The sequence below is a fragment of the Chrysochloris asiatica genome, unplaced genomic scaffold (assembly GCF_000296735.1).
Source record: "Chrysochloris asiatica unplaced genomic scaffold, ChrAsi1.0 scaffold00065, whole genome shotgun sequence".
Classification (NCBI taxonomy): domain Eukaryota; kingdom Metazoa; phylum Chordata; class Mammalia; order Afrosoricida; family Chrysochloridae; genus Chrysochloris; species Chrysochloris asiatica.
This window is the reverse complement of record NW_006408583.1, coordinates 14,922,238-14,936,363: the sequence shown is the minus strand read 5'-3', so window position 1 is coordinate 14,936,363 and position 14,126 is coordinate 14,922,238. Positions and strand designations below refer to the sequence as shown.

Sequence of the window (14,126 nt, the reverse complement as noted above, 5' to 3'; positions counted from 1 at the left end):
GCAATGATTACAATTTCCTCCATATAATCATCATTCAACAGTATTTGCTTCTATTCCGTTTTGTTTTGTCCCCTTTTGGGGAGGGAGGGGAGGATGTACACAAAACACTAAGGAATCTATAATCATTTAAACAACCAAAAGATACATTCTGCAAGCCTGCCTCCTGGCCACCAACATACAGCCTTTCTGTTTCCATATGTATGGAGTCTTCAGCTGCTTCCTCTCTCCATGTCCCCATCTCTGCCTCCATCTCTGGTGTCACTGCTTCTCTGGATAAGGTCCCACATTCCACTCATGCTCTTCTCCCTTGATGGTCCTATGGTCATGGACTGTAAGATTAACTACTCCCACCATTTTGTTACAAAATGTCTACCTTTACAGTTGTTGACAGTTGCAATTAGTCATGATAACAATTATTCACTACTGAATCATAAGAATCTTATCCCCATCTCTTTTCACCAGACCCATCTAGACAAGATGAAAACTATTCGGTGGGGATTCCCAAACTTCCTCCACATACTCTGAAACTAAACTCCTTCTTGAAAACTTGTAAGCCAATCACTTCGTGCCTTTTTAGCCCCCTCATTTTAGGTAGCCAATATTTAAGTTGCCCATCCCTATCAACTCTGTATAAAGAGGGAATAGAATTGATACTTGATGTGAAGACGCCTTCCCTCTTAGTTGGTATTTTGAGCTACTATATCCATAAGTACAGGTCAAGTTCATCAAAGTGTAGCAATTTACACTTGTTTCCTTTATCAAAAATTGTTGTTTTTTTAATCTTCCTCTAGTTGAGTTCTGGTCATCAAGCCATCGAGACTAGGTCTGATGAGTACTGTCTACAAGTTTGGCTGTTCTTATGTGTCTGCACTACTTCTATATATTTTTTAGATTTTTTTTTCTACACATATGAGTACACATAATCATAAAGATATACTACATTGTTTTGTACATCAATTTCTAGAAAATATAAACAACTCCAGCAATTAATAAAAAAACAAGGGACCCATATAAAAATGGTCAAAATATGTGAAGTGGTTAATTGATGAGAGGTAAATGTGAAGTGGCCAATATGTAAAAAAGTATTCAACCTTAAGGTTGTTGTTAAGTGCTTTCGAGTCAATTGCGACTCGTAGTGACCCTCTGTAGGGTTGCTTTGTTGTTGTTTTTTATTTTAGTTTTTACTATGAATTATGTGTTAGTTTACATGGATGAACATTATCTTTACATTCATCCTATTGTATTTTGTTTCATTGCAATGATCACCATCCCCTGAATGCATCATCAAACACCCAAAGGGTACACCCCACGCATCTGCCTCCCTGACCACCAGCACACAGCCCCTCTCCCTCCCTGAGTCCAGAGTCCCCAGCCACTCCTTCTGCCCATGTCATTGCCTCTGCCTCCATCCCTAGTGTCACTGCCTTTCCGGACACGGTCTCACACTTAGCTTTTCTGCCTTGATGGTTCCAGGGATCTCTGCTCCTGGACTCCAAAATCAGCCACTCCCCTGCTTTTGTTACCAAACATTTACATTTACCTTTCCAACCTCTGTAGGGTTTTTGAGACGTGACTGGTGGGTATGAGCCTTCAACCTTATGGTTAGTGGTCTAGTGCTTATTCGATATCACCATTCTAGGACTTCATTCAACCTTACTAGTTACGCTGGAAATCCAAATTAATAGTAAGATATTATTTCACACCAAAAGAATAGATGCTATTGTTGTTGTTAGGTGCCATGAGTCAGTTCCAACTCATAGAGCCCCTGCATACAACAGAATGAAACACTGGTCCTGTTTCAGCCACATAATTGTTGCTATGTCTGAACCCACTGTGACGATCCATCTCATTGAGGGCCTTTCTTGTTTTCACTGACTGTCTACTCTTGTCAAGCATGGTCCCTTTATCCAGGGACTGATCCTGGCTGATGGTGATGGTGGTGGTGGTTCTGTGGCGGAGAGTCTGTTCTGACTCATACAGACCGTATATAGGTTTTCTGAGACTGTAAATCATTTACAGGAACAGAAAGCCTCGCCTTTCACCTAAGGAGCTGCTGGCAAATTCAAACTGCTGTCTTTGCAGTTAGCAGCCCAATTCATAATCTACCATATTACCAGAGCACCTTGATCTCTTCTGATAGATTTTCAATTATTATTAATTGAATATTATATATATGCCACCAAGAAAAAAAATAGAATTGGGGCATTTATGCCAACATTTTATTTCTAAAACATGCAACCAAGAGATGTGCCTTCATTCATATAAAGACACAAAAAACTGTGTCATTCACTATAATTTTTATATATTCTGACATGGCACTGTATGATAAGCACTGGACTGCAAGGTAAGTTTGAACTACAAGGTTGGTGGTTCAAACTCAACAGCTGTTCCTCGGAAACCCTATACAGGGTCATCACTATGAGTCAAAACTGATTTGATGGCACTTTATAAACACAACAAATGTATTCTCTGACATCATTTCATATAAAAACATGAAAATGCATTAAGTTTAATTTAGCTAATAAATGTTAAATTCATGCAAGCAATACATACTTTACTATGAAATGTTGCAGGAAAATTGATTTTAAAACCATTTAGAGAATACATTTATTCTTGTAATTTTCCCAAAGTCAGACACTGCTAAAATCAATTTAAGAAATATATCTCATTATATTTTTATAACATACAAATCATAAAATATTGAACCCTTGTGTCTATCACTTGGACCACTAACATTGGATTTAAAGTCTCAAGGGATCTGAAAGCATCCCCAAACACTATCTAAATGAAACTGAATCTTCATCTGATAACGGATCCATGATTCCAGAAACCTAATGTCTCTAAATGCAACCCCTAGGCTACCCTCGAGAAAACTGACCTCTGGAAAATTATGATAGAGGTTTTATAATGAATAAAAAGGGCCTTTCCTGTACCTTGGGAGGAGATGATGTAAGAGCCAGGCCACAGCTGAGGTCATTGTCACAAGCACTACCATGAAGAGATACCACAGACGCTTGAGTGGAGTAGATACTGTCATTATAAGGAGGGTACTGAGACTCAAATGTAGGTTCATTGCCTAAGTCAGCATCATTGGTGTTCACCTGGGAATAAAAAACAATCATGTCAGCTTGGGTAGTCAGTTCTATTATGTACAAGACCAACAGTCTCCATTTGAGGTTAGAAGATACACGTCTGTAATTACTTTGTTTCTTTATTTTTTATGTGCCTTCCTCATCTTCTTGACCACATCAGAGACTGACTAATGTAATAGAACAGGGCAGTCTGTCCATTGGCAGTAGAGGGTGCTGGCATCCAAGGTTGTTTAATTCTATCAATAAAAGGGCCAAAGAAACACTTAACAAAGGGCCTGGATCAACTTTCAGAATAAACAGTTTCATCGCTGAAGGAAAAGATTTACTTTCTCTCAGCTCACTCAGTTTTTGAAACCTGCATAGACTCCTAGAATTTCATAATGTAATGAACAAGGCCACTGGTTTTCCAATTGAACTAAAACTATTATTCAACAAGGAAGCTTGGCAGTTATCTAAATAAAATACACTAAAACAATATATTTTCTAGAGTTATCTTTAACTAGGATTTAAACCATTCATGCTGCGGTATCTATAACTTGATACGGATCATTTGAAATCCAAAGAATAAATTTGTGATTTCATGGAAAATTAAACTATCAAACTGCTGCTGCTTGTTTTTGCATCAGCTATGACTCATGAAATCTTTCGACACAACAAGACTCTGTCCAGTCCTGTGTCATGTTCACAACTGTTGTATGTTTAAGTACAATATTGTGGCTAACTAGGGCTCTAAAATCTCATTGCTGTTATTAGGTGCCATCAAGTCAGTACCTTATCCACAGCAGAATGAAACACTGCCTGATCCTGGGCCAGCCTCACTATTGTTGCCATGCTTAATTAAGCCCATTGATGCTGCCACTTGGCCAATCCATCTCGTTTGGGAGTCTTCCTCTTTTTCTCTGACCCTCCACCTTACCAAACATGATATCCTTCTCCAGTGACTCCTCCTGACAATATGTCTTAAGTATGAGAGACCAAGTTTGGCCATTCTGGCCTCCAAGGAGCACTCTGGCTGCACTTCTTCCAACACAGATCTGTTGGTTCTTTTGACAGCCTATGGTATTTTCAGTATTCTCCTCCAACACCATAACTCAAAAGCATCAATTCTTCTACCGTCTTCCTTATTCACTGTCCAGCTTTTGGATACATATGAGGTTATTGAAAATACCATGGCTTGGGTCAGGCACACCTTAGTCCTCAAGCTGACATCTTTGCCCTTCAACACTTTAAAAAGCCTTGTGCAGCAGATTTGCGTAATGCAATACGTCGTCTGATTTCTTGACTGTTGATAGCTGATTCAAGAAGAATGAAGTCCTTGACAACTTCAAGCTTTTCTCCATTGATAACAATGTTGTTTAGTGGTTCAATGTTGAGGATTTTTGTTTTCTTTACATTGAGATGTAATCCATACTAAAGCTGTACTCTTTGATCTTCATAAGTAAATGTTTTAAGTCTTCTTCGCTTTCAGATGAGCGGTGGAAAACCTGATTAGCTGTTGTTAAATGCTGTTCTGTTGGTTCTGACTCGTAATGACCCTGTATGAGGAATAGCTGGTATCTCTGACCTGACAACTTTGTGGTTAGCAGTGTAGTACTTATCGCAAGGCACCACACCAGAACTCCAAAATCTGGCTAGATAGATTTATTGCTGGAAAACTCACATAAAGTCAGGTAAAGAATTTCACTACACAGTATCTAAAAATCTTGTGACTTATATTTGTGGCAGAGATAAGCAAAAGAATAAAAAATATTGCTGAACTTGACACTGTTCTTGCAACGTGTTATGTCACACCGTCTCACAGATGGACCGATACGCTTACTACGCTTATCAGTATTTTCTGTCTTTCTTGGTATCAAGCCCTATATCCTCTATTTCTTTGCGATTTCAACTTGTATGTGTCCCCAGGAGCAGTTAGAAGCATTATCACATTACACCAGGTACATGCTTGCCAACAACAGGTACAAATGCAGCTGGACTATTTCAACATGGCTCTCTCTTCAAATGAACGTCACAAGCCTAATAAACTATTTTGAATGCATGTTCTCATGCACTAGTGAGTTCCTATGTGGGAAACTTATTCATTATAAATGTACATCATCTCTTGATGAAGGTCTTGTTCTTTTTCATTGATTCTCTGAGTTTCCAGCCTGATGTCCTTCCCTGGAGAACTGGTCACACTCAACAACATATCCAAAGTATATGAGATGTACTTCCTCAATACCTTCACCACCCTCATTCCTCAGGAGCATTCTGGTTGTACTTCTTCTAAGACAGGTTGTTGGGTTTTCTGGCAATGCACAGTCTTTTCAATATGTTGTTGCTAAGTGTCATCGAGTCAATTCCAACTCGTAGTGACCCTGTATAGGGTTTCCGGAGTAGTGGCTGAAGGGTTTGAATTACTGACCTTTCAGCTCAAACTGACCTTGCAGTCCAGTGCATTATTCTGCAGTGCCACACCAGGACACCATATTCTAAATACCACATTTCAAAGCATTAATTCTTCCTTGTCTCCCTTATTCCTTATCCAGCTTTCGCACAGATACGAGATGAATAAAACACCATGGGCTTGGGTTAAGCACACCTTAGTCCTCAAGGTGACACTTTAAAAAAAAAAAAACTATTTAAAGAGCTCTTTGCAGCAGGTTTGCCCAAAGCAATATGCCATTGATTTCTGGACTGCTGATTCCATGACAACCTATAGTTTTATTATTTACATATCATTTGTTCTTTCTCTAGACAGCAAGGCTTTTAAGGGATGGTGTCCCATACTTATTTTTTCATCAAAGGGGCCTCCAACCCCCAAACCACACCCTTTGCCATCAAGTCAGTGCTGGCTCCCAGGGACGCCCAAAGAGCAGAGTAGAACTGATCGTAACGAGGGTTTCCAAAACTACAAATGTTTACAGAAGCAAACTGTTATATCTTTTTCATGTCGTTGTTAGGTTTGAACTGCAGTCAATTGATTAGCCATCATGCCAGTGCTGATGGTGATGATTGTGGGCCATGGATTTTACTCTGACTCAGAGGACCCTGTACAGGGTTCCCGAGACTATAAGTCTTTGTTGTTGTTGTTAAGTGCCATTGAGTCAATTCCAACCCATAGCAGCTCTGCATACGGTTTCCAAGGAGTTGCTGGTGAGCTTGAATCACCGATCCTGTGGTTCAAATGACTTGCAGTCCAGCGCATTAACCCGCAGCATCACACCAGGACTTTAGAGGAACAGAAAGTTTCATCTTTCTCCCACAAAGCACCTGGTGGACTTGAACTGCTGTCTCTGCAGTTAGCAGCCCTACATGTATCCCACTAATATACCAAGGTTCCCTGTGACAACAAAGCTCCTTAAAGTGGTATCCAAAGTTAAAACCCCTGTCAGTGTTTACAGGGGCAGGCAGCTGCCCATCTCCTTTGGTGGCTGGTAAGGTTGGAACTGCCCACCTGGTGGTTAGCAGTCCAATGTCTAACTCACAGTGCCACCAGGTTTCTTAAGTGGCCTCCAGTGGACCCCAAATACAATTTTTCCCATAAGTAATTTTATACATCAAGCAGAAATACATTTTTAAATTAAAAGTTCTATTGAATCAATGATCTTTGTATTCATAAAAATAAGGATTTTGACCATTCTGGAAGCTTTTATATTGTTAATCAATAATGGAATGAGTTTATATCATTTTCACACTATTATTATCTCATGGAAAAAATATATATATCTGCCCTTTTATTTGAAGAGTAGTTAAAACACTGATTTATGACTACCTATGGAGTCCTGGTGTGGCGCTGTGGGCTAATGTGTCAGACTGCAAAGTCGTTTGAACTGCAAGGTCAGTGGTTCAAGTTCACAAGCTGCTCCTTGGAAATCCTATACAGGGTTGCTATGGGTCGGAATCAACTCAACGGCATACAACAACAACAACAACAACAATGGAAACATTTAAAGAACACACGCACATACATACATACCCAAGTGTGAAATTTTCTGTTCAAACAAATTCTTCTGCAATTTCAAGTACTATGAAATGATGAACACTAAATGTGACAACATGCATTGCTAGTTTAATTTCCTCACAAATCCAACAAATATTTTTTACATATATCATATGCTGTTAATTTCCCTATTTATATCTGTGAGAACTTTGGGAATTAGAAAGAACATCTTTAGTTTTCCCAAACACATGAACAAAAAATAAGGTTTCTTTGGAATATTGACAGGCAAAAACTAGACACACTGGGTTTCTGAAAAAAAGCTTTGTAAGTCATGGCCACTAACCAGAGCCAGGTCAGCCCGGAAGAGGGCTTTGTCAGGCAGACCCTCCTCCTCACAGGAGTGTGGTGCGTAGAGAAAGACATCGTCCTTAGCAGAAACATAGCCTTCTTCTGGTGAAAGCTGCAGAGAGAATGAAGCTCAGCATTGGAGGATGAGTTCATGAAACACAAAGAAGGTAAAAGGCAGGAAGAAAAGAGAGAGGAAGGGAAAAGGGGATGAGAAAGAATAGGAAAAGGACAACAATTGGAAGGTTTTCAAATGGTATGACTTTGAACATAGAATTGTGTGCATAAAATCTGATCCTCACAGTGAACACTTTTATGAGTTAAGAAACATATTTCTTCTACTACCAATATCTATTAGATGAGAATCCCTTTCTATTAATTTTGTACTTCTTTTAAAAGATTATAAAATTCAATGATTTTTTTAAATAAAAAAGGTCTTCTGGTCATATTTATCTGCCAGGATATGCTCTGGACTGCTAACCACAAAGTTGATGATTCAAACCCATCAGCCGGTCCTCAGAAACCCTGTGAGTTGGAAACACCTCGAGGAAGGTTAGCAACAACGATTCTAAGTCAAACAGTAAGTTCCTCACAAGGAACTAAAGCAACTGTAATGTGCTAAGGCACCAAAGTTGCTACAGGAAAACACTATGTTTGGAAGGACCAATGTGATCTCTTACTAGAATACTGAGTTTTTAAAGAATGCAGTTGACTTGACAAGAAATGTTACTATGCTCTACAGTGAAGTCTCTTAATTTAGCATGTTGTTGTTGTTGTTGTTGTTTAAGTGCTATAGAGTTGGTTCTGACTCATAGCAATCCTGTGTAGTGTTTCCAAGGAACGACTGGTGTGTTTGAACCACTAACCTTGCAGTTCAAATCGACCTTGCAGTCCAATGCATTAACCCACAATGCCACAGCAGGACTCCTAATTTAGCTTAGCTTAGTAAAAACTCTACAAGTACAAAGCTGGTTAAATTGGAATCCTGATCACACATAAAAAAGCTAACATTTTTATTTCAAGCTCAAGTAAATTAGATAGCTAATGGTCTTGCCTACATCATTCTACACCCTTATTTCAGCAATACATACAGGAAAAGTATAAAAGGGAAAATGTTTTTCTCTTTTCCCACACATGAGTTTAACTCTTAATAGATCTCACTTTCTGAAACAGACATATTTCTAATATAGAACAATGCATATTGATTTTGAGATATCATACTCCTATGAAATAAATTAATTTTGGAACTAGTTAATTTAAAAAAAAAAAAAAAAAGCCTACTTATAAATAGCTCGGAGTCCTGGTGTGGTGCTGTGGGTTAATGCACCAGACTGCAAAGCTATTTGAACTGCAAGGTCGGCAGTTCAAGTTCACTAGCTGCTCCTCAGAAAACCTATAGACGGTCACTATGGGTGGGAACTGACTCGACAGCACTTAACAACAACGACAACACAAATAGCTAGCATGAATCATCCTCTGTTGTAGTTGTTCACTGCCTCCAACTTGGTTCCAACTCATAGGTACCCTGGACAGCGGTTCTCATAGGGGCTGGTGGGTTTAAATTGCTGACCTTGTGGTTAGCATTCTAGTCCGTATCCTACAGTGCCACACCAGGACTCCAATTTACCCTTAAGGGCAAAAAAGCCACATAGTGGTTTTTATTAAACAAAAATGTTTGGCCTTTTTCTTTACTAGTAGAAAGATCAGTCAAATATGCAATTTAAACTTATTAATTATATAAAGCCCCGTAATGGCCTCTCTTAATTTTTTTTCCATTCCTTTTTGTATTTCCACAAGGTTTCTTTGATTTTAGGTTGATTAACCCTATTCATCCTCCCTGTGTGTGTCTCTCTCACTCTTTCTTCATATTTTTCACAGGCTACCTAAATAATAAATGGGGGAGAAATTAATTGAATTGATACTTGAAGCATACTAATAAATCTTACTATTTTTAAAAATTATTTCACAAAGTCAACATATCCTTATTTGATTTTTATGCAATTATCTCCACACATTTGGGTTTTGTAAGATACAGTGTATTTGTCCTTTCATTTATAAATAAATTTATACCCTCAAAACATAGAGTATGTCGAATATTTGACTGAAATACATTAATAACCGCCATGCTGCAACAATAATAGCAAATAAAAGACACTGCTAATGTGTAGCATGGAGTCCTGATGTGGCACTGTGGTCTAATGCGTCAGACTGCAAAGTCATTTGAACTGCAAGGTCAGTAGTTCAAGCTCACCGGGCTGCTCCTTGGAAACCCTATACAGGGTTGCTATGGGTTGGAACTGACTTGACGGCACTTAAGAACAACAACAACAACAATGTGAAGCATAAATGTGCTAATTGCTGCTAATACTATAGTAATTAATGATCAGGGGATCTTTTCTCCCATGAGAGCCGTCACAAGCTGATGAACCCACCTTAGAAAGTTCAATGTTCTGTTCTACATTAATTATATGAAAAACTTGTTGAAGTTAATAGAATATAGAGACTTAAGCCACTGGGACAGAAATTCTACTTTATTCTACTCTGATTTAAGATTCCACTCTTAAATGCTAATGCTATAAATGTATCTAATAATCAACTATATTGGTATGAAAATTTAAGCCAAATTTCTCTGGCAATATTTGGTTTGGCTTTCATCATTACTTTACTATTTAATAAAACAATGTCAAAACTCAACCACACACACAATTAAGTTTAAAAATTTTTTGAACTTCCTGTTTTCTTTCCCTTATATTTTTAAAAATTCTACTCAAAATATCCTTGGAGCCAACAACTATGTTGAGGGACAGTGCCAAAAGTCATGGTTCAATCATAGCAACACCTGAATCTACGAGTGTACGTGTCAGCCATATTGTTTGCAAATATAAAAAGAAGTCAATCCAATCTCAATTCTTACTGGTAAAGGCTTGGCCACTCCTATTCTCACAGTTCCTGAGGGTGCACCCTTCAATGCTTGGACAGCTTCTTCAAGGCTGCTGTTTTCCAAGTTAATATCATTGACGAACATGAGTCGATCTCCAGGAAGTAGTCTCCCATCCATTTCAGCAACACCACTACGCACTAAGGAGCGGATTACAATCACAGTGCTGGTGGGATCAACTGGGTCCTAACAGAAAGGAGGATGAAAGAGAAGGCAGCTCACTTTTACACTGGAAAAACCTTTTAAAGGTGGTTTCTGATAAACTATCATAGATTGATAATTGCTTCAAGTGTCTTCAAAAAACAAAACATAAATCTTCTACTGAATTAATCTAGGAAAAGGCTATCTCCACTGTAGGGAGTTTAACAAGAGATCACCCTAAATAACCATAGTCTTGTTGTATTGTTGTTAAGTTGGTTCCAACCCATAGCAACCCGGTATAAGGTTTCCAAGGATTGGGTGATGAGTCTGAACTGCCGACCTTGTAATCAAGTGCTTATCCTACCTGCCATATAGGACTCCTGGGTTAACCTCCTAAATTGTACAGATCATTTCGATTTTGTAATTGTAATTTTTAGTAATATGCATACTGTTATAACTAGAGGTCAACTCTATTACTTTTTAAGATCATTTTTGTTACACAGAATGTCACTGTGTGCAACATCAATCAGCTCACCACTAAGTGTGAGTGTACCAAAAGTGAAGCCCATAATTTTGAAATGAACTAACAGAGAAATAGATTTCAGAGTATATGATGACGCAGTGTTTTCAGATGCATAGCAATCTTAATATAAGAACAAGAATCAGGTCCTACGAAGATTCCATTTCCCTGGAATCATTGGAGATAGTTGTCTGGTTCAGTATTAATTAATGAGGAGCAATGGCTACGCTCCGTCAAAGAAATTCTAACATTTCCCAAGTTACTCAGCAATGTGACAAGGTCAGAATGCAGGCCATAAATGACCAAGGAGACTGTCAGAATTTAAATTATATTCAGATACAAAATAATCATTCACTTCGGACAAAAGAAGTAATTGTATTTTACATCTTATCATTAAAATGTGATCAATTGAAAGCATGAGAATAAAATGAATTTAATCATATTCCTCATATGACAAAATAAAATATTTCTCAGCTCTTCTCTAAAATGAGTCCTGTATGTTTTGTTTTGTTTTAGTTTCTAAGACCTGGATTATAAAATGAATTATTTTTTAATGGAAAACCTTGAAGATCATCAAAGGTACCAATAAACCATATATATATTACTACTGTGAAAGATTCGCTACAAACAAGCCAATGTCGTGGATGTTTCAAAATGATCCTAAAGTATTATCTTTTTCTCTGTTATCAACAATATACCTTTAGCATATGTCATCTTTACAAAAGAAACGAGTTGCTGAAAACACAACGTATTTACCTGGTAATCTAAAATGCTAAAACCAAGACCTTTGTTTCCTTTCTCCAGATCTATGTGTTGAACCTCTGTCTCCCACATGGCCAAAGGTCCTTCTACTTCTTCTGTATTCCGACCAACATCGGTTGCTGTCAGCGTAGGATCCTCTGTCTCTGAGGCCCCGATGAACTCGCCCAGATCTACATGAGACTGGATGAAAGACCAGACAGCTCCAATTTCAGAAGCACTAGAGTGGCAGATATATGTACCAATGCTACAAGGGAAAGGGAGGTTTCTACCATCTGTCCAGAGGAAAGTACTCTTGTGTAAAAACAATGACAGCTTATCTTGGCACCTTTAGGAATTAAGGTAGTAATGATTGAAAACTGTTAAAAGAGAAATACCTAAGTGGTAACAGGCTTTAAAAATACATGGCTCAAAGACCTACAAAAGTACACAAAGGTTCTATTTCAACAGCATGATTGTGGAGAACTTTCACTTTTTCCACTGCTGTCTGAATTACCTGGAGAGTCATTTAAAAACAAACAGATTATTTTGAAACTAAATTTAAAAATTCTTACAATTAATATACAGAACAATGCAAGAGAAAATGGATATATGCAGACGTCTGATAATGTATCAAATTCTAGATTGCTGAGACTTGTACACATGAAAATTCACTAATAAATTACCACATGCAATGCAAGGTGTGAGACTGGAGTCAGACTGACCTGGGATGGCAGCAGCGTCTATGACTTCTTATCTGATTACCTGGAGTAATATTCTTAACCTGAGCTCTATTGTTACCCATCTCATTGAATTTTTTTTTATTAAATAAGATCCTATTTATAAAGTATCTGATGTAGAAGCAGACATTAAAAATGTTAGCTTCGTTATAAGGGAGTGACTTTAGGTTAATTCAACTTTTTCCGTCCCTGTTGTTGTTGTTAAGTGCCATGGTATCAGTTCCAATTCATAATGACTCTGTATAGTGTTTCCAAGCTTCACCTTTCTCCTGAGGAGCGGCTGCTGCTTGGGGTTATGTGCCATGGAGCCAGTTCTGACTCATAGAGGCCCTGTCTGTATAAGGTCTCTGAGGCTGCAAATCTTCCTCCTGTGGAATAGCTGGTAGTTTCGAACTGCTGACCTTTAGGTCAACAGCCCAACTGGCAACGACTACACTACCAGAGTTCCTTTCAAAATAACAACGGGGCATGGTGACTCTATGAACATATTCAATTTAAGATTGTATTTTTGGTGATAAAATTCTACTTTGTGAACTATCTGCACTTTTAATAAACTATAGGCTAGGAACATAGATGAAAATCTGTCCATCTGTTATATTGTAACAATCCTACTATTACTTCATGAAAATGTGTATGGCTATATATGGTGGCGGAGCCCTGGTATGGAACTATGGGATAAAGCACTACACTGAAAGGTCGGTTTAAACAAGGTCAGCAGTTCAAACTCACCAGCTGCTTCTTGAAAACCCTATACAGGGTCTCAATGAGTCAGAACCGACTAAAAGCCAAGTTAACGACAACATATATGGTGCTGGCTTTAGAGTTACTAATAATTTGGAATAATACTTCTTCTTTTATTTTATTCTAATCAGTCCTGGGAATATTAAATATTGCAGTTTTACTCTTCATAGCTTTGAAAATAATCCTATTGTGCTGATCTTTTCATACAAAGATGAATGAAATCCTGTTGTCTTCTCTTTTGTTATACCTTAAATGAAAACGACTAAACAAAAAATCATGCAAAGTTCAAATTTGAACTTTAGGGATCTATCATATTCCATCAATGCCTGGTGCCTTGTTTTCTGGCAGTGTCTTCAGTGCAGCTTGGACTTCTTCCTTCAATACCATCAGTTCTTGATCATACGTTGCTGTTGTTGTTGTTAAGTGCCGTAAAGTCAGTTCTGTCTCATAGCGACGTTATATAGGGTTTCTGAGGATTGGCTGGTGAGTTTGAACTGCTGACAATGCTGTTCAAACTGACTTTGTGATGCAGTGCTCATCCTACAGCGCCAACAGTTGAGTGTTGACCAATTTTTTTCCTGGTGATTCTTTGTATTCCTTCCATCTTCGTGAGTCATTCAGTGCCTTGTCCACAGAATCGTTCAATACTGTGACGCAAGCTTGAATTGTTTCTTCAATTCTTTAGCTTGAAAAATGTCAAAGGTGTTCTTCCCTTTTATAACTCTAGGTTTCTGCGCATGTCATTGTGAACTTTACTTGGTTTTCTGAAGCTACCCTTTCAAATCTTCTGGTCAGCAATTTCCCTTTATCATTTCTTCCTTTCACTTTAGCTACTCTGGTAGCGTAGTGGTTATGAATCGGGCTGCGAACGTTAAGGTCAGCGGTTCGAAACTACCAGCCGCTCCGCGGGAGAAAGATGAGGCTTTCTACTCCCGTAAGGATTTACACC

At 38.2% G+C, this 14,126-nt stretch overlaps 1 protein-coding gene across 1 annotated transcript in view; it reads right to left on the bottom strand.

Annotated features, from left to right (window-relative positions):
- The window catches only part of MPDZ (multiple PDZ domain protein), a 236,534-nt gene that overhangs the window by 119,771 nt on the left and 102,637 nt on the right, over positions 1-14,126 (bottom strand). The window contains exons 14-17 of the mRNA XM_006864508.1: positions 11,715-11,900; positions 10,274-10,483; positions 7,358-7,474; positions 2,934-3,101 (exon numbers count right to left, since the gene is read on the bottom strand). Of these exons, the coding sequence (XP_006864570.1) occupies positions 2,934-3,101; positions 7,358-7,474; positions 10,274-10,483; positions 11,715-11,900 (681 nt within the window). The remainder of the gene's footprint in view (positions 1-2,933; positions 3,102-7,357; positions 7,475-10,273; positions 10,484-11,714; positions 11,901-14,126) is intronic.